The following is a 27,852-nucleotide window of genomic DNA, read 5'->3' as shown; positions in this document are numbered from 1 at the left end:
GAACAAAAGGCAAAGATCCCAGGTTGGGATAAGAACAATTTATTTGGAACAGCAACGAGATAAGAAACAAATGGATCAGAAAGGATATTGATAATAAAATTGTTTACAAGGAAAACTTAAACACAACTCACTGGGTCTGCCTGGCCACAATTTCCCTTGTCTGGAAAGGACACCCTTCTCCTCAGGAAGAGAGAAAGAGAGAGAGAGAGAGAGAGAGAGAGAGACCCTTTCCTGCCTCTGGCAATGAACTGAGGCGGGAGTGAATGTAATGACAAGGCCGTGGCCAGACCCTCATGTTCTTCAATCCCACATCACGTCATTGGCGGGGGCAGGTAAAGGGACAGGTGTCTTCCCAGACTGAATCACAAGGAACATGGACCACCAGGGCTCTTCACAATGTGAGACTTCCAATGGGGGATGAAGCTGGAACTGGGCGTAAAGCTCCCCCTGCAGTTGGAGCATTTGCAGGGCTTTCCTTACCAGTGCCTCCGCTGGTGTCTGGTCAAGTGAGAGCTCTGGGTGAAGCTCATCCCACACTGGGGACACTCGTAGAGGCTCTCCCTGGTGTGGTTGCGCCGGTGGATGATGAGGGTGAAGTTTTGCTTGAAGCTCTTCCCGCAGTTGGGACAGCGGGAGGGCCGCTCATCCGTGTGAATCCGCTGGTGCTGGAGGAGATTGGAGCTGGTCTGAAACCTCTTCCCACACTCGGGACATGTGTAGGGCCTCTCCCCAGTGTGGATGCGCAGGTGGGTGATGAGGGCAGAGCAGCAGCTTCACCCTTTCCCACATTGCCCACACTCATAGGGTCATTCCCCAGTGTGGATTATCTGGTGGCTGATCAGGGTGCTGTTCTGACTGAAGCTCTTCCCATGCTCCAAGCACTTGTGGGACTTCTCCCCATCATGAAGCTGCTCATGGACCACCAACTCTGAGCTCTGGCGGAAGCTCTGTCCACCTTCCTGGCACAGGGTGGGTGTTTCCTCCTCAGAGCACCCTGGGCTGTGTTTGAAGCCCCTCCTCCTGTGGGATCTCCGTGGATTTTCCTCCCCACTGTAATTCTGCACTGTGGAGTCACTCAAAACTGCCTCTTCCATGAGGTTCTGCCAAGGAGATTTGTCCTCTGTGGTCTCCATCCTCAGCCTCTTGTCTGGGGGAGGAAGGACAAGGAGAGGATGGGATTTGCCTGTGTGCCAGAGGGAAGGGGAAGGAGATCCCCCCAGTGCATCGTCAGCAGGACAGTGTTGGCAGCAGGGTTGTCCTGCATCCAGGGGTCTGTGCTGGGCTGGGAGATGGAGCAGGAGAGAGGGGGAAAGGGGCACTGACTTCCTCCTCACCTGCCTGAGTGTCCCGGGGCTCCTTCCTGTTCCTCACAGCCTCCTCCTCCATCCAATCAAGATTTGGGAATGGGAAATCCTGTTCTGGGAAGAAAACAAACGGTGCGCACATTGTCTTTTGTTCTGGTTTGAAGGCAAACTTGGGGGAGAGTCTAAGTCGGAGTTACAATTTAAGAAGAAAATTTAGATCAGGGCAATGATACAGAAACACTGCCTTAAACTGACAGAGTCAGGATATAACCTGACACCCTGTTGGTCAGGGTGGTGGCAGCAGTCCCATTAAATGGTGGCTTCAGTCCTGTTGGAGTGATCAACGTGATTCTGTCAGAGCAGTGATCCTGTAGAAGAGTCTGGTCTTCCTCTGAAGGTCCAGTGGTGGTTATGGAGCTCTTGTCCTCTGGGAATCCAGTAGGCAAGCTGCTCCTGGTGTTGCAAGGCTCAGCTTATATCCAGGTAGGAATGCTTGGATCCTCCCCCTGGGCGGAGCATCCCACAATGGGATGATGGAATTTTATCAGTCCTGCAGTGACACTCAATGGCCCATTAGCAGAAGATATCTCCCCTGGAGGGCGTTATCAGGGGTGAGTCATGCAAGAGATAAAGAACACTGCCCTGCCTGTTTATAGCAGTTGATGAAGATGGGGATTGAAAACATGCATTTGGTTACATCTTGCATTGCAGCCTGAAGCAGTGGGGTAATCCCTGCTCCCCTTACCCAAACTGGCTCAAGTGTAAAACCCCCACCCCGGGAAGGCCACACACACAGGGGACAATGTCACACTTGGCTCCCTCCAGACGAGGTCTCTGTCCCTTGCTCTCTCCCCCTTTTCTCTTTCTTTCCATCTCTCTCTCTACCTCACATTTACTGTTCAAAAAAATCCATTTTGGATTTGGTCTCGTTAGCACCTTAATTGGGGCAGAGGCATCTCTGTAACAATTTTTTAACCATATTGCAATATTATTTGGGCACAGTGTGTTCAGGGCGCTGTTCTCTGACTCCAAGTGCCTTGGACAACAGCATGGTTCCCTTCTCTGAGGAGGTTGTGGTTCTTTCTGAAAGAATTCTTGGAAACTTGGAAGGACTTGGAAACAGTCTTGATTGGATGGAGGAGGAGGCTGTGAGGAAGAGGAAGGAGCCCCGGGACACTCAGGCAGGTGAGGAGGAAGTCAGTGCTCCTTTCCCCCTCTCTCCTGCTCCATCTCCCAGCCCAGCACAGATCCCAGAACAAAAGACAATGTGCGCACCCTTTGTTTTCTCCCCAGAACAGGATTTCCCATTCCCAACCCTTGATTGGATGGAGGGGGAGGCTGAGAGGAAGAGGAACGAGCCTTGGGATACCCAGGCAGGTGAGGAGGAAATCAGTGCCCCTTTCCCCCTCTCTCCTGCTCCATCTCCCAGCCCAGCACAGATCCCGGCTGCAGGACAACCTTGGTGCCAAGACCGTCCTGCTGGGGATGCACTGGGGGGATCTCCTTCCCCTTCCCTCTGGAATGGAGGCAAATCCCATCTTCTCCTTGCCATTCCTTCCCCAGACAAAAAGCTGATGATGGAGACCAGGGAGAAAAAATCTCCTTGGCAGAACCAAATGGAAGAGGCTGTTTTGATTGACTCCACAGTGCAGAATTCTAATGGGGAGGAAAATCCCCAGAGATCCTGCAGGAAGAGGGGCTCCAAACACAGCCCAGGGTGCTCTGAGGAGGAAAGACTTACCCAGAGCCAGGAAGGTGGACAGAGCTTCAGCCAGAGCTCAGAGTTGGTGGTCCATGAGCAGCTTCATGATGGGGAGAAGCCCCACAAGTGCTTGGAGTGTGGGAAGAGCTTCAGGCAGAGCAGAACCCTGATCTGCCACCAGATGATCCACACTGGGGAATGGCCCTACAAGTGTGGAGAATGTGGGAAGGGCTTCAGCTACAGATCCAACCTTGTGACCCACCAACGCATCCACACTGGGGAGAGGCCCTACAAGTGCCCCACCTGTGGGAAGAGGTTTCAGACCAGCTCCAATCTCCTCCTGCACCAGCGGATTCACACAGATGAGAGGCCCTTCTGCTGCCCTGACTGTGGGAAGGGCTTCAAGCACAGCTCCCACCTCATCAGACACCGGCGCATCCACACTGGGGAGAGGCCCTACGAGTGTCCCCAATGTGGGAAGAGCTTTGCCCGGAGCTCTAACTTGACCAGTCACCAAAGGAGGCACCGGTAAAGTAAGCTCTGCCAACGCCCCAAGTGCAGGAGGAGCTTCGTGCACTGCTCCAGCTTCAACCCCCATGGAGGACCCATGTTAAGCAGAGCCCTGGTGGTCCATGTTCCTTGTGATTCAGTCTGGGAAAACACCTGTACCTTTTCCTGCCCTTGCCAATGGACATGATGTGGCTGTGAAGAAACACATGAGGGTCAGGGCATGAACATGTCATTATATTCTCTCCCACCTCAGGACATTGCCGGGGGCAAGAAAGGGACTCTCTCTCTCTCTCTCTCTCTCTCTCTCTCTCTCTCTCTCTCCTGAGGAGAAGGGTGTCCTTTCCAGGCAGTGGAAAATTGTGGCCGGGAAGAGACAGTCAGTTGTGTTGTAGTTTTCCCTTTATTTTATCCCTTCTGTTACCAGTATTATTTCTTTTCTTGTTTGTTCCTTATCTTGCTGCTGTTCCAAATAAATTGTTCTTATCCCAACCTGGGATCTTTGCCTTTTGTTCTTTCCACAAGAGGTGAGAGGGCAGCAAGGGCAGCACAGTTTTAGCGGGAGCAGGAAATTGGACAATACCATTCCTGAACCCTGGCCCATTGAAACCGAGCATCCCAGCTGGTCCCAGCCCTGGTGGCCATGGCAACAGCCTTGGGAGCGGGTCCCTGGCTGGGGCTGTGGGAACCTCTTCCCTCTGGGGCCCAGGGACAGGAGTGGAGGGAACGGCTGCAGCTGAGTTGGGGCAGGCTCAGGTTGGATGTCAGGAAAAGGCTTTTGCCCAGAGGCTGCTGGGGCCCTGCCCAGGCTCCCCAGGGAAGGGTCCCAGCTCCAGGGCTCTCTGAGCTCCAGCAGCGTTTGGACAGCGCTGCCAGGCCCAGGCTGGCATTGTTGGGGTGTCCTGTGCAGGGCCAGCAGTTGGACTGGAGGATCCTGATGGGTCCCTCCCAGCTCAGCCAATTCTGTGGTTCTGGGATCCCATGAGCCTGGGGATGGGGCTGCCAATGGTTGCCATGGCAACGGGCTGTGGCTGCAGGCCTGAGCTGGTGTCCATGGCAACCACCCCTGACATGGGGTCTCCATGGAGCTGCCAACGGACTGACCATAGCAACAGGGGGCTGGTGATGGTTGCCATGGAAACTGACCATAGCAACTGGGAGCTGGTGGTGGTTGCCTTCCACAGGTCAGATTTGTCACAGACCCTCAGAGGGATTCCATGGGGATTTTCCAAGACTCTCCAGGCTTTTCCAGAGCTGGAATGTCACACACAGAGACAGGGGCTCCATGGACACCTCCCAGGGGTTTCTGGGATGGTAAAGAGCTCTTTGGTCAGAGGCAGTCACAGCCATTGCATGGTGACATCCCAGGGCACCTTGGGCTGCAAAGGCACTGATCTGTCACAGGCACTCACGGAGGCTCCACGGTGACATCCCAGGAGTCCCCAGGCTGCCAAAGAGCCAGGATGTCCCAGACACTCACAGGGGTTCCTGTCATGGGCACAGTGGGAGCTTCAGGCGAAAGCTTTATTTTTTTATTGGAAAAACTCCTGCTAAATCATGAGGTGGAGAAATGACACTGAACAGCCACCATGGATCCTCAAACCCCTGCAGGGCCCCTAAACTTCTAAAATTCCTTCTAAGACAGGAGACTGGGAGCGGCTGGATCCAATCCCAGCCCCAGACTTTTTCAGAGGTGTAAAGGATTGGAGAGGTGGAATTGAACCTTTAACCCAATTTGTCCCACAGAATTAACGATGGGATACCCAATAGATTTACATAAATATTCCTCTAATTGATTCTAATCATGATTAGAAGAAAGAACTTAACCACATTCATTTACTCCACAGTTCAGGAGCTATAACAATTATTAGAATATAGTGCTCTAAGAAGCAGTTTTCAAGTCAACAGGGCCATGCTGGAGTTGCTGGAGCCCATTGCAGGCAGAGCCTTCTGCTCCAGCAGGAACTGCCTTTCCTGTGCCATCAGCAGGGCAGGTCCCGCTGCAGGCAAAGCCCCAGGCCAGCCCCAGCACAGGGAAGGGCTCGGGCACAAGGGCAGAGTGCCGTGCTGGGAGCTGTGCCAGGGAGAGCCTGAGGCACCAAAGGCACCTTGGCAGCAGCAGCAGCTGCTTGCAGGCCATGGCCAGAAGCCTCCCTTGGCAGCCCGGCCTGCAGAGCTGCTGCCTCAGGGCTCATTCCTGGCTGGGCTCTGAAAAGCCACTTCTGCCGCAGGAGCCTGACTGGGAAGCCATTGGCCCCAGCACCTTGGGGACAAGATATTAATGACAAAAGTCTTCATGGCAGCAGAGCCAAGGCAGGGGCAGAGGAAAGGGCAGAGCCAGGCCCAGGGGACAGGGCTGCCATGGTGATGGCTGTGAGGTCACTGCCCCTGCAGCAGCCTGGCTGCCCTCAGCAGACATTCTGGCCAGAAGCGCTGTGAGGGCTCCCAGGACATCTGAGAACCCACACTACAGGAATTCTGTCACTGGGGAGGAGAGGGTTTCAGTGGGACCCAGTAAAAGTTAAAGAATCTTTGGACTTTGAATCTGATTTTGAGTTTTTTAGAAGTTGTTTGAGCGCACTGTCGGGGACTGAGTCTGATGCAAAGAGCACCAAAGCCCCAGAGGGTCAATAAAGTCCCTGTGCTGTGTCTGTGCTGCTGAGCTGGGCCGGGCTCCTGGCCCAGAGGCAGCTCCTGGCAAGGGCAGCGCTGCAGAGAGACAGCTCTGGCCAGGAGCAGCTCCTGTGCACAGCCCAGCAGGGCTGGGGCACTGCCAGGGCCCCTCAGGGACACCAGCAGGGCACAGACAGAGCTCACAGGGGCTCAGCACTGGCAGGGGCTGTGGGATGGCCCCGAGGGGGCTGTGTGACACCAGCACCTCTGGGGCTGTGTCACAGAGGCACAGAGCAGCTGGAATGTCAGTAAGGACCTGTGTGACAGCACAGAGTGGGCTGTGTGAGGTCATCGAGCAGCTACAGAATCATAGAGGGGTTTGTGTGACATCACAGAGAAGACTGTGACATGATGGCATGGCTGTAAGACATGATAGAGCAGGCTGTGAGTTGCAAATGTGTGCCATGACATTGCAGAGTCATCACAGAGAAAGTTTTCTGACATCACTGAGGGGGTTGTGAAATAACAGATGTGGCGGTGACATCATTGAGTAGGGTGTGAGGCCATAGAGCAGATTCTACCATCATGGACGGTGGCTCTGTAACATGATAGAGTGAGTTGTGACATCACTGGGTGTCTGAGTAACATCACAGAACAGGGTGTGTCATCACAGGACAGTGACATCATGGGATTCCCTTGTGACATCACTGAGATTTCTGTGACATCACAAAATGGCTGTATGACATCACAGAGAGATATGCCAGTGTTGGCTCTGTGACACAGGATGGCTTTGTGACATCCCAGAGTGGACTTTGGACATCACAGGGTGCTGTGTGACATCACAGGTGGTTGTGTGACATCACAGGTGGTTATGTGACATCACAGGGGCTGTGTGAGGTCACTCTGCCCCGTACCCCTTCACAGTTCCCCCCAGAGCAGTCCAACCCTGCTCATGCACAGCGGGGTCCCCTCTCCCCCCGGGTCCCCCCGGGTCCCCCAGGCCCTGCAGCCTCCCCCAGAGGATGTTCCATGAGATCGACCCCAGAGCCTGACATGGGGACGGGGGGCCGGGGCCCTGGGGGGGGACAGTGGGACAGGGACCCCCCGGCAGCGTCCCCGTGTCCCCCAGGGCCAGAGCCTGGGCCAGGGCTCCTTCACCCTGCTACCAATGAGGCCTTGAGAGCGCTGAAAAAATCCTCGGCAAGGGATCAGCAAAAACCAGATTTAATATTAAGGGACAGCAGCATAAAGTTCCTTGGCAAGAGTCACTCTGCTCCTGACTGGACACTTCAGGCACACCAAGGAAACAAAGCAACAACAAATCCAAACAGAATCCGGGCAATCAAACCAGAAATGAACTGAGAACAGTCCCTGTCTGTGTGTGTAACACAATGGCAGTAAGGGCAAGGATAAAAGTAATACGGCCTAAAAGCTTAACAGAGCTCAAACTTAACAGGACTGAACTTAGACCCTAATTTTAACTGATACAGTCAACTTCACAGTTTAGCAAAAGAACAGCACTTAACAGTATTTAACGTAACTTAAAACTTGACTTTGCAATTTAACAGAGAAATAACACTTAAGAATTTTTAACTTAGCTAATAAATTAAACTTAACATCTTAGCAAAAGAACAACTCTTAGCAGCATTTAACTTAGCTTAGATCTCCTGACTTAACCTTCTTTACTGATATCTGGATATCTGCCTGACTCAGCTGTCCAAGGCACTCAAGACCCTCAGAGAGCAGCATTTCTGCCACATTTCCCCAGCACAGGCACTCCTGTGTGCACACAGACACCAAGAGTCAGTGCAAGGCACCTGTGAGAAATTCCCCTGAGGGCAGGAAATGCTCACTGTGGATCCTTTGCCATCTCCCCAGCAAAAGGCAAAGGGTTGAGCCTGGAGGAGTGGGGGGATCGGCCCAGGCTCCGTCGTTGTTCAGGATCCCCGAGTGCAGCAAACGGGAGAGTTCCCGGCTGGGAGAGGCCCCACTCAGAGGGAGTGGCTGGCCCAGGAGAGCTCCAAGGGCTCCTTTTGGAGCGCTGTTTGCAGGGCCCCAAGAGAGGGGCTTCAGTCCCAGCAATGGCTCATCCTGGCCGCACTTGGCACCAACAGCTTTCTTTGGCAGTGTGAGAACAGGGATGTTGTGCCGCTGAGGGAACAGAAACCGTTCCCAGGGCTGCTGCTAAAGGAACCAGGAGCTGGTGGGGCAGCAGCAGTGCCTGGAGCAGACAGTGTTTGTGATGAGCTGCAGAGGAGCTGAGCCCAGGGGCTGTTGGCCAAGGCTGAGGCCCAAGGAGCATTTCTGAGCTGGCAGGGCGGCCTGAGAAGGGGAGGGGGGAATGCAGCAGCCAAGGGCCATGGAACCAAGGGACCATTGTGACACTGTGGGGTTCTGTGAGCCCAAGGGGCCTTAGTGACAATGTGGAGCCCTGTGAGACCAAGGGACCATTGTGAAACTGTGGGACCCTGTGACACCATGGGACAATTGTGACACTGTGAGGCTCTGTGAGACCAAGGGACCAGTGTGACACTGTGGGGCCTCATGGAATCATGGAGAGCACTGTGACATTGCTGGACTTCACTGAACCAACAGGACAGTACTGACACTGTGTGACTCCATGGAATGTAGGGATCATTGTGGTACTGAAAGACCCCATCAAACCAAGGGTCCATTGTTACATTGAGGGGCTTCATGGAATTGTGGAGACCATTATGGCACTTTGGGGTATCATGGAACCAAGGGGCCATTGTGACACTGTGAGCCCCCATGGATCCAAAGGTCTACTGTGATGTTGCAAGGCTCATGGAACCATGGGGACACTATTAAGGGACTTCATGGCCTCATGGAACCAAGGGGCCATTGTGACACTGAGGGTACTCATGGAATCATGGAAACCATTGTGACACTATGAGGCCTCATGGAACCAGTCGGACCTTTGTGACCCTGGGGTTCCTCACAGAACCAAGAGGACCATTGTGATACTGTGAGGCCTCATGAAACCAAGAGGCCTTTGTGACACTGCAGGGCTGCATGGAACCTTGGGGCTATGGTGACATTGTGGAACCCCATTGAACCAAGGGTTCATTGTGACACTGCAGGGCTGCATGGAACCAAAGCTCCAGGGTGACACAGAGGGATCTCCTGTCATCAATCGTCCATTGTGACACTGTGGAGCCAAAGGAGACCATTGTGACACTGCAAACCCCCAGGGTCCAAAGGTCCATTGTGACAATCAGGGCTCATGGAACAGAAGAGACATGTTATTGTGGGGCCTGGGGAAACACAGAAACTATTGTGACACTGAAAGGGCTATGGAATCGTTGGGACCACTGTGATACTCTGGGGCCTTTTGGAACCTAGGGGCCATTGTGACACTGCAAGTTTTCTTGTAATCAGTGGGCCATTGTGACATATTGGGGAAACATAAAACCAAGGGAACACAGAATAGGTCTGGCTGGTTTGGACTCCTGTGGACTGCCTGACTTGTCCAGCTGATGTTGGCATGTTGAAGATCTGTTCTCATCTGCTATTTAAATGATGGAGCTCCATGCTTTCCTTCCTTTGGAAAATAACTCTCCTTCTCCTCCAGGCATCCATGGCCAGAATTGGGATTTCAACTCCAAATTTCCTTATACCCAGAGATTGTTTCCATAGGGATATTCCCAGGACAAGTCTGTGTTGCAGTGGTTTTACAAGGGTCACCTCTCATCTGTCCCCAAAACACTGGGGAAGACTCTGTGTTCTCCTTCCTGTGGAAAGAACTGTTCTGCTTCTGCATGTGCCCAAGGCTGAAATCGTGTTTCCTGCTTGAAAATTCCTTAAATACAAAGACTGCTCCCAGACGAAATCTGCCATTCCTGACAAGTCTAGCTGGCCTTGGCCCAGTGATGCTCTCACCTGCCTTTCAAACGCTGGGACTCTGTGCTTTACTTCCTATGGAAAAGAACTGTCCTTCTCCTCCAGGTGCCCATGGCCAAATTTAGGATTTCCACCTCCAACGTTCCCTCTTGTGACAGATTGGAGGAGATTCTTGGCTGGAAGCATTTCACATGTGGGGGAGGAAGGGGCAGGCCCAGCCTTGCCCTGCCCTGGAACCCCAGCCCTGCCCTGCCCTGGAACCCCAATCCCCCCAGAGCCTCTATCCCAGCCCAGCAGTGGCTGCCAGTCCCTGGCACAGCACAGGCAATGCTCCACGGCCACCTCTGCAGCCCCAGCCCAGCTCCTGAGGGACCAAATGAGCCCAAGGCCCAGCTGGGGGAAGGGCCCAGGATGACCAAGGGGTATTGAAGGCTGACCACAAGGCAAGCACACATCTTGACCCTACCTCCTCTTGGAATTTCCATCTGAACTGTGCTGGAATCCAGGAGGTGGTAGCTCTGTGTGTGCTTCTCTGTATCTTTTTTGTCTTTCTTTCTGTGTCTTCTTCTTCTGTTTCTGTGGTTCTGCAAATTTTTATTAACACTAGTCAAAATTGAACAGGCTTAATCAAAATGAACAGGCTTACAGTTTGTCAATTTGAATGGGCCAAGTCAATGCTTTCAGAAGTATTTTTTGTTTGTTGAATTTCTGTTGTAGTTTGACATGAGAAGAATTTTACAAAGTATTACAAAACTTCTTGTGTTACTGACAATCTGTTAGACCACTAAGATACTGAACACGCCTCTGTGAAACACAAATGTTAAAGATGAAAAAACCCAGGAATCTCCTTTTTCTTTTCCAGTTAACAAAGAAATAGCGGGCCCCAGCCCCCATTTCAACCAAACCAAACCAAACCAAACCAAACCAAACCAAACCAAACCAAGCAACCCTGCTGTGGGCTGAGCCCCTTCCCTCCTCCCCAGGCCACCCCCCACCTCCCCATCAGCGCCATTCTAACCAAACCAAACCCCAACAACTACAAAACAGGAAAACAAAAGAGGCTACAAAACCCCAACCAGAACAAACCTAGCCACACCTATTAAAATCTTACCATCAAGTTCTCTCCACCCAACACAACTAAAACCAGAACCCCCTACATCATACAACCCATACAAAATAACCTTACAACTAAAATTAAACACAAAAAAAGCCAAAAACAAACCATGAAACCAATCCTAACAAAACCCAACCACAACTTCCACCACAAGTTATTGGCAGGTCAGGTGTTAGTCCTTTGAATACTTCAATCCTCCCTCGAGTATAAGAAAAAAACAAAATACAGGCATATAAAAACAATCAAAAACCCCATCAAAATCAGTAAAAAAGAAATTAAATCCTAAACAAAAAAGAAGAAAAAATATCTTAATCTTAAAACTAAAATCATCTTATCAACTATAAAGAAAAAACTATTTTCCTTTAAAACACAAAAAACAATTTAAAAAATTCAAATTAATATCAAACAAAAACCTCCATACTAAAGTAAACAAATGTTAAAATAACTGTAATTTCATCAAATTTTAAACAGGGAAAAAACATAATCCACTATCCCTAAGAGAAGATCTCTATTCTCAGAGGTAAAATAATCTTAAAGTAAATAATAAAAACTTTTACTTGTTTAAGAACTCATCTTTAAAACAATACTGCATAAGTCAACATGGCTCATCAACAAGCTGTAAAACAAGCTTGTAGCAATAAAACCAACTTCACAATAACTAAGTTCCCCAGACAACTGTTATCCATGACTAAATTAAGAACCACAAAAAACCAATTTTTTCCTCTTGTAAAAAAATCTCCATAAGCTTAACGTGGAAAATCATCTCTCCCAAAGAAATCTAAAAAAAAGACTATTCTAGAAGCAGTAAACTAACAAGAAATTTTAAGTTTAGTTTCTTCACATTGTCAGTAAAAACTTGTAAAGAAAAAAAACTGTACTAAAGAGTTCATTTTAATTCTTACTACTTTTTTCTTTTTTAATTTACTTTTAATACCATTTTCTTTATACCCTTTTAAAATTTTAGGCCTACTTTATCTTTCTCGTAATCCTGTCTCACAACAAAATAAATGCATAATTAATTGACACCAAAACCCAACACACTCATCAATACATTAATTAAGAAACTTCAAGATTAGAAAAATCTTGAATTATCAAACCAAAACCACCACAATGTGATAAAAAAACCTTTTGCCAAAGTTCCTCAGATTTTCTAAAGTTGCCAGTAAAGGCTGTTTTGTTTTTTTGAGCTCCTGAGAATCTCTTGTTGGTATTTCTCCAGTGTGCCCAACTCAGAGTACACAAACAATTATAATTCCTTTTAAATGTCTCCTTGAGAGTTGTTTGGGGGATGGGGGTCAGGGCTTGTCAGTCCTGCTTGGCACAGCCCAGGCAGGGCTTTCCCAGCCACATTCCACACTCCATTTCCCAGCTGGAGCTGCTGCTGCCTCTGAGTTGTGCTGCCCCAGCCCCAGGGACGCTCTCCTTGTCTGCCCATTCCCCCACGGTCTCTGGGCAGGGATGGCCTCAGTGGGGGCTGCTGACATCCTCAGCACCTTGGAGGCTGCTGCTGAATTTTCCTGCTCCAGAGGCTTCTTCAGCCTTCAGCTCTTCAGTGCAGGAATTCAGTGTCCCAGGGCTCATCAACTTTCAGAAACCTGAACAGGCCAAGCCTCTGGGGATAATCTGATTTTAATTTTCAAATCCTTTGTGGTTAATTAGACAGATTTCAGTAGTGTATCCAAACTGAATATATTCCATTTTAAAAGACAGTGAGAAAAGATTTCTTAGGTCAAATTTAGGCTTTTCTTCCCTGTCAATTTATTGATCCGTGCAATCTCCAATTGACACAGACTCCAAGTACCTCCTCATGCAGTTTGAATAGATATGAAAATCAAGACCCTTCATGGCTGACAATCAATCAGACTCTGTCCCTACCCCCACCCCACCATTTCCCCCATCCAAGCCCTGGCACTCAGAGCAGCCTTGTGCAAATCTGAGCTCCCTCCAGCCCAGGCTGCACCTGCAGCTTTCAGCTCCTTGGCTCCAACTCCCACCTGCCTTCCTTGAGGAGGAGCTGCCCGAGACACAGAGGGATGTTCATTTAATGTCAGCCAACAAAGCCAAGGGAAGACACAGCTCCATTAAATGCAAAAGTCATTCTTCTCCCTGGCTCTGCCCTGCCCCTGATCCCCACAGCCTGTCCTGTTTCCTTCATCCCTGCATTGCCAGGGACTTTCTGGGACAAGGGAGCTCTGCTCTGAATATGGAGGGACGTGCAAGTGCCACCACTGGAGTGGGAACCACAACTCATCAGGTTTGTGTCCTTTGGGGGTCAGGAACTGGTGAGACTCAGAGGCACAGAAAGTTTCTCTCCATGGCCAACAGACCATAGTTTAACAGGATACAATTTAATAACAATCACAGCTCTTCCCTGAGCAATGTGCAACATCCCAGCAGTCTCTGATGATTCTGCCATCCACAGGGTATTTCCAAACTAAAACTACTTTCAGACAAACGTGGTTTTATGACAGATATACACACACAATTAGTTATTGTAGCAGGATTGTCGTCCTGGAGTGGGGGCAAAACAGATTCAACAATTCCTGATTTGCAAAGCTGTCAGTGGTGGATGGAGAAGGGAGTCAGGCTGCTCTTGGTGTTGAGGAAATTCTGAAAGCAGCCTGACTCATTTAATCTCCTCATGCCCTGGCTGATCTCCCCTCTTTCCCCTTCCACCCATTGGCTTTTCTCTCCCCCCAGCCCTCCAGTGAAGAGCCTGGCTCTGTGTTCTCCATCCCCTCCTTGCTGGCACTGCCAGGCTGGCATGAGGAGCCCCTCAGCCTTCCCTGCTCCAGGCTGCACCAGCCCAGCTCCCTCAGCCTCTGATCACAGCCCAGGGGCTCCAGCCCCACCTTGGAGGCCCTTCCCAGACCCTGCTCCAGTTGCCAGACATCTTTCCTGCCCTGGGGAACCCAACCCAGGCCACAGGGACCTGGATAATCCCTGTCCTTGATGTCCTGGTCACACAGCCCTGGCCCCTTGTCCCCTGTCAGGCTCTGGGGTGGATCCTGTGGAACATCCTTTGGTGGAGGCTGTGGCTCCAGGTGGGCCGGGGGGATCCCGGGGGACAGGGACCCTGCTGGGCATGAACAGCATTGGAGTTGTTGGGAGAAACTGTGAGGGAGAGCTGGGGCAGAGTGACCAACCCAGTGAGCTCACACAGCCCTTCTGGGATGTCACAGCCAGATGTGTGATGTCGCAGACCAGTCTCTAATGTCACAAAGCTGGTCTCTGATGTCACAACCAAATCAGTGATGTCACAATCTGCTCTCTGATGTCACAGACCCTTCTGTAATGTCACACAGCTGGACTCTGATGTCAGAGCCTGGTCTGTGATGTCAGACCTCTGCCTTGTGATGTCACAGCCAACTCTGTGATGTCATAGTCTGCCTTGTGATGTCAGAGCTCTAGTCTGTGATGCCACAGCCCATTTTCTAATGTCACACAGCTGTTCTCTGATGTCACAGCCAACTTTGTGATGTCATAGTTGACCCTGTGATGTCAGACTTCTGCCCTGTGTTGTCACAGTTGGCTCTGTGATTTCACAGAGACAGTCTATGATGCCATAGCTTTTCCATGACCTCACAAAACGCGCTCTGTGATGTCATACCCCACTCTGTGGCCTCATGTTACCAGATGATCAATTGTCTACAGCAGGTGAGCTGACACCTGGAGCTTGTTCTCCAAACCCCAGGCCTATGGAAACCACACAATGCCCATTGTGTGAGAAGGGGAACTGAAATTCACCAGCCTCAGTGTCCTGCAGCTCAGCCAGGCCCACTGGAATATTGGGGTCCACGACCACCAGGGACCACCAGAGAGACCCCCAGTGTGGTAGATAGGGAAAGGCGCTCCGGAAGATCTCGCGATGTCACGGAAAGGCAGGACCCCCTGTTCCTCTAAGATAAGAGATTACCCTAGGGGTGTGGCCCCACTAACAGTAGTGCTAGTAACTTTCCATTCCTTACCCAGTACTTTTCCATTCCTTACTAACCATAGATAAGAAGGACAAACCCCCTTTTGACGTAGAGAACCCCTTAGACTATAAAACCCCATGAGAAGAAGTAATAAACGCCTTTAGACCGTGCACCATATTGGTGTCTGCGTGTGTCATTGGCCCGAGCGACCCTGGAGAGTGGGCTGTCGAGCTGATCCTCAGAACCAGGTCACCTGCCTTGATCCAAAAGGCAACACCCCAGGACAGAAGAAAACATGGGTAAAGGGAAGGGGAAATGTGTTAATGATTTTGGGGAAATTATATTCATATGTGTGTTTAGTCCAGAACAATCAAGGAATATGTGTGCAAAATACAGAAAATAACCAGAAACTTTCCTCTACTCAGCATGCATGGCTTTGGGAGGAGCTATCCCCCATGCATCCAGCTGAATAAAGAATGCTGCGTCTTAATGCTACTTTGGTGTTAAGGAGTTTTCTATTTTACCAAATTTTTAGTAGCGCTCCCACCCAGAGCACTGGAGGTGCCAGTGTGAGCCCACCCCCAAGCGGGGCTGGAAGGAGGAGCTGGGGAACTCCAGGCCTGTCAGCCTGACCTGGGTGCCTGGCAAGGTTATGGAACAGATCACCTTGAGTGCCATCACAGGGCACCCACAGGATGGCCGAGGGATCAGAGCCAGCCAGCGTGGATTTCAATGTCTGCACTGATGATCTGCATGAGGGGACTGAGTCCAGCATCAGCAAATATGCAGATGACACCAAGCTGGGTGTGAGTGTGGATCTGTGGAAGGGTAGGAGGGCTCTGCACAGGGCCCAGGACAAGCTGGATCCAGGGCCCAAGTCCAAAAAGATGAGGTTTATAAGTCCAAGTGCCAGGTCCTGCACTTTGGCCACAACAACCCCTGCAGCACTACAGGCTGGGGACAGAGTGGCTGGAGAGCAGCCAGGCAGAAAGGGACCTGCAGGGACTGATGGACAGCAGGCTGGACATGAGCCAGCAGTGTGCCCAGGTGGGCAAGAAGGCCAATGGCTCCTGGCCTGGATCAGGAATGCTGTGGCCAGCAGGAGCAGGGAAGAGATGAGCAGCAGAGGGAACAGGACTGGGCAAGAGGAAGAATTTTCTACAAGGGAAGAGGAAAGAAAGCAAAGGTGAAGCCAAGGAAATGCTCAGGGCAGTTTGGGGGTGGCTGCCAGGCAGCCCTGGCTCTGAGCAACAGCGTCTGCAGTGGGACAGGAAACTCCCAGCTGATGGGAACAAACTTTCTGGCTGACTGCAGAGACCAGGACAAAGCTGAGTGGTTTCCCTGGTGTCCCCCAGCTCTTGCTGGCCCCAAGGGCTGATGGCATTTGTGCTCCCTAAGGTTCATGTTCCCCCACACCAACAGCATGGGGGTGCTCCCCCTGCTGTGTGCAATGCAAACAGGGGCTCCTGAGCCAGTGCTGCCGTGTCTGTGCCTGCAAGGATGGGGCACCTGTGTGAGCTGGGGGAGAGGCCAGGGCTGCAGAGGGGGGATGTTGTTGGCAGCTCCATCAGGACGCTCTGGGACACTGCCCTGGGCTGTCCAGCACACTGGGGATGGATCAGCCCCTGCTCTGCTGCTCCTTCCCGTCTGCCCCAGGGCCCTTGCAGAGCCCCAGCCATGCTGTTTGCCCCCAGCCTGCCCACAGCCAGCCTGGGGCTGCTCACAGGGCTTTTCTGTGCTGAGCATTGGCCTGGCCGTGTTCTTGAGAGAGCCTGGACAAGGAGCCTGGAGCCCCCAGGGCCTGGGCTGAGGCGTCAGCGCTGCCCCAGCAGTGCCCATGGCCTGTCCCTGCTGCAGCCCCGGCACTGCCACCCCCAGGGCTGTGCCCGGCCCCAAGAGCACTCAGGCCCTGCAGCAACACCAGGGCCACCAGGGCAGCAGGGCAGGGCCACAGCAGCAGCACTGGCAACACCAAGTGCTGCTGCTGGGCACAGCTGCTGGGCCAGCACTGATCTGCCCCAGCTCTGCACACAGACATTGCTCCTGCAGCTCCAGAGAAGGCAACAAAAGGGCATTTCTGCAGAAAACTCTGCTGGGAGATCCTTTAGTTCCTTTAAAGTCATCAAGAGTGCAGCCCCTCATTGACACAGTCTGTGGCCGCATGGAAGGCAGAGAGAAACAAAATTAGAAATGGTACAAACAGCTGCTTTTTTTTCTGGACAATAAGAGTAACTAATACAAAGGAAAAAATACCACTACAACCAAACCATAAAGAAAAATCAAGGATAACTTTTTTTACATGTTATTTGCAGAAATTGACCACCATTTTAGTGTCACTGAAAGCATCCCGTCATCAGTCTCCTAACTGCAGCCATGAGCTCCTGGTTCCTCAGGCTGTAGATGAGGGGGTTCAGGGCTGGAGGCACCAATGAGTACAGCACTGACAGGGCCAGATCCAGGGATGGGGAGGACATGGAGGGGGGCTTCAGGTAAGCACATACTGCAGTGCTGACAAACAGGGAGAGCACAGCCAGGTGAGGGAGGCAGGTGGAAAAGGCTTTGTGCCGTCCCTGCTCAGAGGGGATCCTCAGCACAGCCCTGAAGATCTGCACATAGGAGAAAACCATGAACACAAAACAACCAAATACCAAGCAGGCACTAACTGTGATGAGTCCAACTTCCCTGAGAGTGTTTGAGTGTGAGCAGGAGAGCTTCAGGATCTGTGGAACCTCACAGAAGAACTGGCCCAGGGCATTGCCATGGCACAGGGGCAGGGAAAATGTATTGGCTGTGTGCATGACAGCAGTGAGGAAGGCACTGGCCCAGGCAGCTGCTGCCATGTGGGCACAAGCTCTGCTGCCCAGGAGGGTCCCGTAGTGCAGGGGTTTGCAGATGGACACGTAGCGGTCGTAGCACATGATGGTCAGGAGGAAATACTCTGCTGAGATAAAGAACATAAAGAAAAAGAGCTGAGCAGCACATCCTGAGTAGGAGATGTTCCTGGTGTCCCAGAGGGAATTGTGCATGGCTTTGGGGACAGTGGTGTAGATGGAGCCCAGGTCACTGAGGGCCAGGTTGAGCAGGAAGAAGAACATGGGCATGTGCAGGTGGTGGCTGCAGGCTACAGCGCTGATGATGAGGCCGTTGCCCAGGAGGGCAGCCAGGGAGATGCCCAGCAAGAGGCAGAAGTGCAGGAGCTGCAGCTGCCGCGTGTCTGCCAATGCCAGCAGTAGGAAGTGCCTGATGGAGCTGCTGTTGGACATTTCCTGTGGTGCCTTGGCATAGGGATCTGTAAAAAACGTAATCATGGAATATTTGTGTTTGGAGAGGACTTTAAATATCCCAGCACAGCCTGGGGGCACTTTCCCCCCACTGCCTGCCCAGGGCTCTGCTGCCTGGAGCTGTCCCTGCCAGCAGCTGCTTCCCTGTGCCCAGGGCTGAGCCCTGCCAGTGCTGTCAGAGCCCAGCCCAGCCGTGGGGACTCAGCTCTGCCCTGCAGACCCCTCCCAGCTCTGGCACTGCCAAAGGGCAGCTCTGGCTCTGCAGGGTCAGATGGCAATAGAGCAACTCTGAGGAGGCTGGAAAAGCAAAACTGATGCAGCTTCTAGAGGGCCCTGTGCTGATTTCTGTCACTTCCTGGTTTATTAACACCTGAGAGAAATTTCTGTTTATTTTTCTCGACCTCAACTGAGAGATAAATATCTATGTGCAATTTCCTATCCAGGCAACCCAGAGCAGTAGATTAAAAAGACAGAATTTTCCAGGAATTTCCCTTTTATGCAGCCCCTGCTTTCCTGTGCTCCCTGTATAATCAACTTGGAAATGATGTGGATTTAAATGTCCTGCTGGGACCAGTCCTGAACAATGCAGCACCCTCACCACACAAGCAGAACACTTCCAAGCTTTATCAGCTGTCTCTTCTCACCCAGATCTTGTCCCCCAGTGCTGGGAGCAGCTGCCAGGGCTGGCTGAGAGCTGTTCCTGGCAGGCAGCAGAGTCCCTGCCCCAGCACAGTGCCCTGGGCTGCAGGACCCTGCTCTGCACGACAGCCCTGGGCACCCCTGGCTGCTCTGCACAAGAGACAATCAGAGAATGTACTCACAGGGTCTGTAGGCATTGGGATGTTCCAGCTTTAAGAGATGGCTCCAGGAGCTGCAGCTGCATTGTCCTGCAGCCAGAGGCTCCTGTGCCAAGGGCTGGCAGTGATTCTGCCCCAGGCACTTCTCAGCCCCTTCCCAGCCCTGACTGATTGAAGCTCTCTGTGCCTCAGTTCTGTGCCCAGGGTGGCTGCAGGCAGTGCCCCAGCCCTGCTGGGCTGGCAGAAGAGCTGCTCATCAAGAGAAATGTGCTTTTGAAGCTCTTCTTAGTTACCAGGAGCTGCCTCTGTGCCAGGAGCCCAGCCCAACTCAGCAGCACAGACACAGCACAAGGACTTTAATGAGCCTCTGGGGCTTTGTGCTCAGGCCCTGAACATCAGTCTCTGAGAGGGAGCTGAAGAAACCTCTCCAGAACTCCAAGTCAGAATCAAACTCCAAAGTTTCTTGGACTTTTAATGCGTCCCAGAGAGGGACACAACTGAGAAAGTGTCCCCAGGCCCCAGGCAGAGCAGAGAACTGCAGGCAGTGATGACAGGTGGGGACAAAGAGAAGCAAAGCCTTGGTGCCCTGGGGCACAGCAGCAGGGTCTGTGCCACCAAGGGCTGTGAGGAGACACCTTGTCCTGAGGCCCTGGGGCCTCCTGGCACAGCCCCAGCCAGGCTGGGCACTGTCAGCCCCTTGTCCTGCTCTCAGCATCCCCCCCCTAGCCCACATCCCAGAGGCCTCAAGGATCTGCTGGAAGGAGTCCCTGGGGAGCCTTGCTCAGGAGTGGCCCTGGGGGCTCCTGAATGCTCCCAGGGACTGCAAGTTTTTCAAACGACTTTGGGTTTGGCTTTTGCCTTGGAGTCTCTGAGAGTTTTCTGCAACTATGGCCTCCAATTATCTGCTGTAATTAGTCCCTGGAGAGGCTTTGTCAGTAACAACACTCAGTGGAGTCATTAGTACTTCAGGGTACTTCAGTTATTTCAGGGTATTTGGTGTTTCCCTTTTGATACAGACTCTGTGAGAGGTTTATGCAATCATGGCCCCAATTATCTGCTTTAACGAGTCCCTTGAGACCTTTGTACTGACACTCAGTGGTGCCCATTAATGCCTTGAGATACTCAAGGTTTTTAAGGTACTTTATGGATTTAAGAATACTTTTAGATACTTTTAAGGATTTTCCTTCCCATTTTGAGTTTCTGTGAGGTTTTTGTGCTATCCAGGCCTCCAGTTCTCTCCTCCAAGGAGTCCATGAGGATCCTGTGCTGGGTATCTTCCCCCTTTCTGTTTTACAACAAAGATGGAATAGAAAGAATTTTGTAAGACTTTCTAAAAGCATCCAAACAAACATGGGACAATTAACAATCCAACAACAACCACTAAGAGAATTAAATGACCTGTTTTAACTAGTCATTCTCCAACCCTTTAGTCCCTTGGATTGGAAGAGTTTATTGAACCAGTCTTTGCTTTCCACCTGAACATTCTTGAACCCTTCCTTCAGTACCTGAATGCTCTTGTGGATTGACTCGTGGCTGGAGAGGTTCATGCAACACATGCCCTCAGAGTCTACACAGCCATGCCCATGTTCCCAGAGTAAAAACTCTATCGCTGTTCTGCAAGGTGGCATGCTTGATGCTCTCTGTGTCTGAGAGCAGGCCACTCAGTGTGAGGGAGGTAGCATTGGTTTGCTTACTTAGCAGGCACTCAAGATGGTCTAATTGTCCTAAAGCTTTAGCTGCAGCCACCCAAGGTAGTCCAAATTGGGGGTGCTACCATTCGATACCTGGATTAAAGCTTTCAAAGCCATCTCTTTGATATCATCCAAAACTTTTCTGGGGATACCTGCTGCTTGATCATCTGGTAGGCTTTGTTGTCCTTCTCCAGCTAGATGGTTGATTGTCAATTTTGCCCTTGCCTCATTATTAGCATAGTCTGCTATTAATTGATTTAGTAAACACTTCCATCCCCCTTCCCACAGGGTGTATTCTGTAGGTGACAACAACATGGTCAAATCATAGGGGATTAAGACGTGCTGTAGACATGGCCCTCATTAGGCCATTAAAACAAGGTAAGTCCTTCCTATGGTCTTTAGCTGCCTTACACAGATCCTTGATTTCCCCATGAACCATTGGCTGATACCTGAGATTCTGCCCTTTTCTTTCCTATGGGGCCAACGAGGAGTTTCGAGGCTATTTGCAAGTCTCCTTCCTTAGCTGCTTCTTTCTGGATCCTTTCCGAGAGATCTTCTGGGGTTGAGGGGCAAGGTGGATCTGGGGAATCCAAACTGTCTTCTGGGGAGGAAAAATAACTTGGAGCAGAAACATTTGGATTAGAAATAGTGTGACAATAGAACCCCATGATCAAAGATACTAAGCCCAAATATTTGGGCTTAGTATCTGTGACCATGGGGTTATATTGTTGCCAGAGGGTGAGGCAAAGGGCATGGCCATTTTGTCAGGTGTTGGGGAGGAATGGCCTTGATTAGGATGGCAGAATTCTGGGGTGGAGTTCTGGAGGCATGGCCCAGGGTGAAGTTGGAATGATTGACAGTGGGGCATGACTCGCAGATGTGGGGTTAGAGTCTGGAGGTTCATTCAGGGCAGCAGAGAAGGTTGTGGTAGCAGGAAGTGGAGGAGCCAAGATAGAGGGAGGATGGTCAGGCTCTGGGGCATCTGGAAAATTTTTAATGATCCACCTCATGATTGATTTTAATTTGTTCTTTGAAGATATTTGGCCATGATCAGTGAGAATTAACTTAAAGCATCCATATACACACCTTTCTACTTTGGACATCCGGCTGCCCATTTTTCTTTTTCTCCCCCTTAGGTGGAACAGCCACCGAACACCCCAAATCTATTATGGGATGTGGGTTCATACTGTAAAAACACAGTGGCAAAATGGGCAATAAATGTCTTGCATTTCCCCAAAACCACCTGCAATCCTATGCAATCCATTGTTGTCCCTGTTGATCCTGGGCAAGGTCCCTCGAAGCAATGATGAATCCGCCAGGCCTGGCACAATCCAAAATCCCAGGGAGCATTGGCCTATCCATCAGCTAATGCCAGCTGACATGATTCAATGTCAGGGTCCCTGTTTGGGTGCCAAAAGTCGCAATGAGGGTGGGTGTAACAAACCTTTCTTGTTCCCCAACATCAGGGCAAGGGTGGTGAAAATGAAAAGGAGCAGATGCTGGGAAAGATGAAACAGGAAAGCCTTAAAATTATGATTGCCTGGCAAAAATTTTTGAGAATATGGAAACTATAAGTGAGATTGAAATGAAAGCAAGCTTTGAGACACCAAGCCTTAGTTACTGAACAACTGGAAAACAATGGTATGGTCAGCTGAAAGTAATCTTCTTTTGATGAAACAATACCCTCTGCTTGCAGACAGGTCCCAGGGTCAGAGCAGACCCTGCTAGCTCGGCAGAAGCGGTCCAAAGAGTAGTTTTTAGGGTTTAAAATGTAACACAGTATGGTAATGTAATGATTCTTATAGGCTGTATGTAAATGCTAAAAGATTTGTGTCTTGTACTAGATTGGTTAGTGAAAATTAGAATATGCAGCACAGAAGAAGATTTATTGTATAGTAATGGGAACTCCCCTCCTCTCTCAGGCATCCATTTTGGCCACCTCTTTCAATCTCTTCTTCTGATCCTGCTCTGAGCTGTGGCTGGCAGCTCCAAACAAGGCTCCTGCACCCAAACCCTTTGCAATAAACCACAAGTTCCAAGACTTGGCTTCAGAGATCTCTCATCTCCGTCTGTCGCAACTGTCCTATCCCCAGACGCTCCTACAAGCAGGATCAATGGAGTTGCCCAAAAAGAACTTTATTAACAGGGTGAAAAACAATAAACATGGAGAAGTTGAGCACAGTACGAGGGGTGGGATTCAAAGACCTGAGATAAAGGCGAAGCAACAATATATACACTTGAGGGTAGACCACTCAAGAACAACTATAGACGGGAAATAAGTAACCAGTAGGGGAGGAGAACTTCGACAACTTAGCATAACAACACTAAAGGCTTATGGGGGAACTCTCAAGCTCACCCTAAGTTAAACAAATGATTCCCAGGGCTTGAAACTCACACCCAGTTCTTCTGGGGTAAAATCTGACTGACTCTGAGTTACAGCTGGGCCAACTACCACACCGCTGCTTTGTTCTGGTCCCTTGGGACTATGTGGCCCAAAAGGGCCACAATGGTGTCCTTGGTTTCATGAGGCTCCACAGTGTCACATTGGTCCTTTGGATCCATGGTGCTCTGCAGTGTCACAATGGCCCCTTCATTTCACAAGGCTCCAAATGTCACATTGGGCTCCATAGGAAGGAAACCACAGGGCCCCATGTTTCAGGAGTTGATGAACAGCAGCCACCAGAGGTCAGGGCAAGCCTGACCTGTCTGGCCTGGCAGATTTGCTTGGAGCAACCCTTGGATATTTGAAATTATGAATGTGGAGTCCTAATTTAAAACATTTGTGCCTGGAGAAGAGGGATGGGGTTTTTTTCATAAAAAGGAAAACACAGAGCCCTTTGCAGTGTTTGGAAAACAGGTGAGTGCTGCCCCTCAGGAGTTAAAGACCAGCCAGACCTGTCTGTCCTGGCAACTTTTGTCTGGCAGCAATCCTTGGATACACAGAAATTTTGAGGTGGAATCCTAATTTTAATCCATGGATGCCTGGAAAAAATGGACAGTTATTTTCCATAAATGAAAAGCCCAGAGCCCCAGTGTTTCAGGGGCACTTGGGAGTGGCCTTCCGCATTCCAAGGTCAGTCAGACCTGTCAGGTGACCCCTGGGAGGCCAAGGCAGTTACACCTATTTCATACTCCCTTGGTTCCACAGGGCCCTGCAGGGTCACAATGGCTCCTTGCTTCCATGAGGCCCTGCAGTGCCACAATGGTTCTCTGCTTCCATGATGCCCTCAGGTGTCATAATGGCCCCTTGATAACACAAGTCCTTAAGGATCTTAATGGTCTCCATGGTTCCACGTGGCCTCACAGTGTCACAATGGTCTGTTGGTTCCATGAAGCCTTGCTGTGTCCAATGCCCCCCCCCCCCCCACCAATGGTTCCACAATTTCCCATAGTGTCTCAATGGCCCCTTCCTTCCATGAGGCCTCACAGAGTCACAATGGTCTCCATGATACCATGGGGCCTTGCAATGCTACAATGTTCCCCATGGATCCACGGTGCCCTGCAGGATCACAATGGCCCTTTGGCTCCACGAGACCCTGAAATGCAGCAATGGCCTCTTGGTTCCACAAATCCCTGCTGCTTCACACTGGCCCCTTGGGACCATGCAGCTCAACAGAGCCACAAAGACGTTCTTGGTTCCACCAGGCCCCACAGTGTTACAGTGGCCCCTTGGATCCATGGTATCCTGCAGGGTCTCACTGTTCCCCTTGGTTCCACAAGTTCCTACAGTGTAACAGGTTCCACAAGGGCCTGCAGTGTCACCATGGCCCATTGGTTCCACAATGCTCCGCAGTGTCACAATGGTCTCCATAGGAAGGAAACAAGTGAGCCCCAGTGGTGCAGGGGCAGATGAAAGGCAGTCACCAGAAGCCAAGTCTCACCAGGTTTGACTGTATGGGCAGATTTTGTCTGGGAGTAACCCCTGGATATAGGGAATTTTAGACATGGAATCCCAATTTTGGCTATGGGCACCTAGACAAGAAAGGCAGTTCTTTCTCACTGGAATAAAAGCAGAGAGCCCCAGTGCTTCACGGTCAGATGGGAAGTGGCCTTTGACATGTCAAATTCAGTGGGACCTGTCAGACAGCCTCCAGGAGGCCAAACCAGGCAGACCTGTTCCATGTTCCCTTGATTTCATGGAGCCCCATACTGTCACAATGGTCTCATTATTCCACGAGGTCTCGCAATGTCAAAATGGCTTCTTTGTTTCATGAACCCCAACAGAGTCACAAGGGTCCATTGGCTCCATGTGGCCCCGCTGTGTCACAATGGCTCCTTTTATATATGAGTCCCACAGTTTCATCGTTGACCCTTCCTTCCATAGGGCCCATGACCTGCACAACAGTACCCTTGATTCTTTGAGGTTCTGTAGTGTCACCGTGGTGTCCTTGGACCTGCATTGTCACAACTGACCCATGGTTCCATGAGGTTCTGTAGTGTCACCGTGGTCGCTGTCAGAGGCTGGAAGAGATCGATGTCCTGAGACACCTTGGGATGCTCGGAAAGCCCATGTGGGGCCAGGGCCACGTCAGGCCTTGGTTTGTGGTGGGACAGAGCCCCGCCCCCAGTCCTGGCCTGGCAGAGCTGTCAATCACACAGCAGGGGCAGTTATAACCGAGCTCTGATTGGTTAAGCTGTCAATCAATCACACATTAGCAGCTGGTGCTACCCTGACTATGATTGGACAAGCAACTGGCAGTCCCACCCCAGGGGCGGGCCCATGAAGGCCCAGGGGGTTAAAAGCCAGAGCGTGAGGCCAACTCATGGCCTGGATTCTGCTTTCTGTTGGGGTTCCTCTGTTAGCGATGCTGGAACCCGAGCAGTTTGTACCTATGTGTCTTTCTATGGATCTTCTGCCTTTCTCTTGTTCTCTATTTCTTCTTCTTCTAATACTACTTAACTGGAAAATTTTTGGGTAACTTAACATCTTAAGGGATAAAGGCTTTTAGATTTAATTTGCTAAGTAATTGAAGTTAATACTGTGATAAGGTGGATGGTGGAGGTGGATGTTGTATTAAACCCTTTGCCAAAGTTCCTTGACTTTGTCCATATTTTGCCAGTAAAATTTTGTGTCATTTTGACCTCTTAGCTCACTTGGTTAGAGCATGATGCTGGTATCACTGAGGCTGTGGGTTCACTCCCTGTGTAGGCCATTCACTTATGAGCTGGACTTCATGATCCTTGTGGGTTCCTTCCTACCAAGAATATCTGGCCATGTTGAGAATAGCTGCCTGGTGTTTCTCCTATGCACCAAACTCAAGTGAAGGAACCTTTGATTAGCCCCAGCATTTCAGTGTTCTGGAGTGTTCCTGCCCTGCAGGCTCACAGCAGCCCCTTGTTCCCATGAGGCCCTATAGTGCCACACTGGCCCCTTGGTTCCATGGGCCCCAACAGTGCCACAATGATCCCCTTGGTTCCACAACTTCCCACTGTGTCCCACTGGCCCTTTGGTTCCATGAGGATCTGCAGTGTCACACAGGTTTGTGACATTTGTCCTTGCTGCCCCTCACATCCCAGTGCCCCACAAACAGCCCCAAGCCACCCGTGAGGGACAGGCCCTGCTGGCCCAGGCTGGGCTCAGGGCTTGGCCTTTCTGCTTCCCCCAGCCAAGCCAGGCCTTGCTCAGCACTGCAGCTCCCTGCTCAGAGCCTTGGGCTCCCTGCAATCCTGGCCTCAAGAATCTGCTCTCACCAGTGCCTGGGGAGCCTTTGGCACTCCCTGCCCTCACTGGGGCCCAGCCATGCTCCAAGGGACTTGGAGTTTTGCTGCTGACTCCTTGAGCAGCTTCTTCATCCTTCTCTGTGTGCCTGAGGCTCCTGGACTCAGCCCCAAATCCACCATGGAGATCATTAACATAAAGAAAGCTTTGAGGGCTCTTTGTCTTCCTTCCATGGTCTTCAAGTGCCCAGGGCTTGTGCAGCTGATTAGAGTCAGTTTGGGATTCTTGTAAGGAGGGAATTTAAAGTGCACCTCATGGCTTCTCTTCTTTAATCAAGTGTGTATTATTTAAATTTCCAGTTCAGAGAAGAGCTGACAGAAGCATTCCCCAGGTGACCTTAAGAGGTCTGGGCATGGAGAAGAATGAGGGCTGACCCTGTTTGGACAAGCTGCTCCTCAACCCTCAGCCTCACCATGTCTGACATGGCCCACTTGACACTGACATCCCTGTGCCCTGCAGCAGAACCTTGTCCCCTGAGCTCTGCAGCTCCATGTCCAGCCCATTGCACCATGTCCCACCTGCTCTCCTCAGGGCTCTGCCTGCACACAGGCCCAGGAGAAGTTTTCCTGTTGGGAAGGAAAGAATGGCAAAGCCTGAGCAAGTTTCCTGAACAACAAACCCCACTCAGGAACCACCTGCTCAGTCCAGGCTGCCTGGAATGGTGTCACCTTTCTACAAGGGACAGTGTGAGCAGAAATGATCTCTGGGAGCAGAATGCTCTGAGTCTTGTGGCTGAATTCTCTGTCCTTGTCCTTCCCTGGATCTCTCCTGCAGATGGAATCTGCTGGGGCCATCCTCACCTTTAACCTCTCTCTTGAATGCAAACAGATGTTCCCAGCTGTATTAGGCAGGACTTTTCAAAGTTTCTACAAAACTTTTGTGTTCCTCTTGGAATGAAGGGGCCATTTTGGCACTGAGGGGGTGATGTGGAAGCAAGGGGTCAGTTGTGACCCTGGGGTCCCATGGAACCAAAGGGCCATAGTGACACAGCAGGGCCAGGTGGATCCAGTGGTCCATTGTGACACTGTGGATCCAAGGAGACCACGGAGACACCCCCAGAACCTCATGGAACCAAGGAGTCCATGGTGACCCAGCGGGGCTGCATGGAGCCAATGGTCCATGGTGACACTGCCCCTCCAAGGGGGCCATTGTGACACTGCAGAGACTCATGGAGCAAGGGAGGCCATTGTGACACTGAAGAACTTCATAGCATTAAATACCCATGGTGACACAGCAGGGCTTCATGGGAACCAAGGAACCGCTTTTGGCAGTAGGGAAACTCACGGAACCGGGGGCCCTTGTGGAACTGCAGAACCAACAGAGCTGCTGGACCTTGTCCCCTGGCC

The 27,852-nt window shown here is 51.0% G+C and overlaps 1 protein-coding gene and 1 pseudogene across 1 annotated transcript; both read right to left on the bottom strand.

Annotated features, from left to right (window-relative positions):
- Window positions 1-476: 476 nt before the first annotated feature.
- LOC132082059 (zinc finger protein ZFP2-like) overlaps window positions 477-27,852 on the bottom strand; it is a 44,792-nt pseudogene continuing 17,416 nt past the window's right edge.
- On the bottom strand, window positions 17,352-18,281 carry LOC132081840 (olfactory receptor 14A16-like). Its single transcript, XM_059485770.1, has one exon. The coding sequence runs from the start codon at window positions 18,279-18,281 to the stop codon at window positions 17,352-17,354; it is 930 nt and encodes a 309-aa protein (XP_059341753.1).

The sequence above is a fragment of the Ammospiza nelsoni genome, chromosome 19 (genome assembly GCF_027579445.1).
Source record: "Ammospiza nelsoni isolate bAmmNel1 chromosome 19, bAmmNel1.pri, whole genome shotgun sequence".
Lineage (NCBI taxonomy): Eukaryota > Metazoa > Chordata > Aves > Passeriformes > Passerellidae > Ammospiza > Ammospiza nelsoni.
Note: the sequence above shows the minus strand (reverse complement) of the source record. Positions and strands in the feature narration are given on the sequence as shown.

Bases quoted from the DNA above. Each gene is read 5' to 3' on its own strand.
- LOC132081840 (XM_059485770.1), bottom strand. From the start codon at position 18,281: ATGTCCAACAGCAGCTCCATCAGGCACTTCCTACTGCTGGCATTGGCA.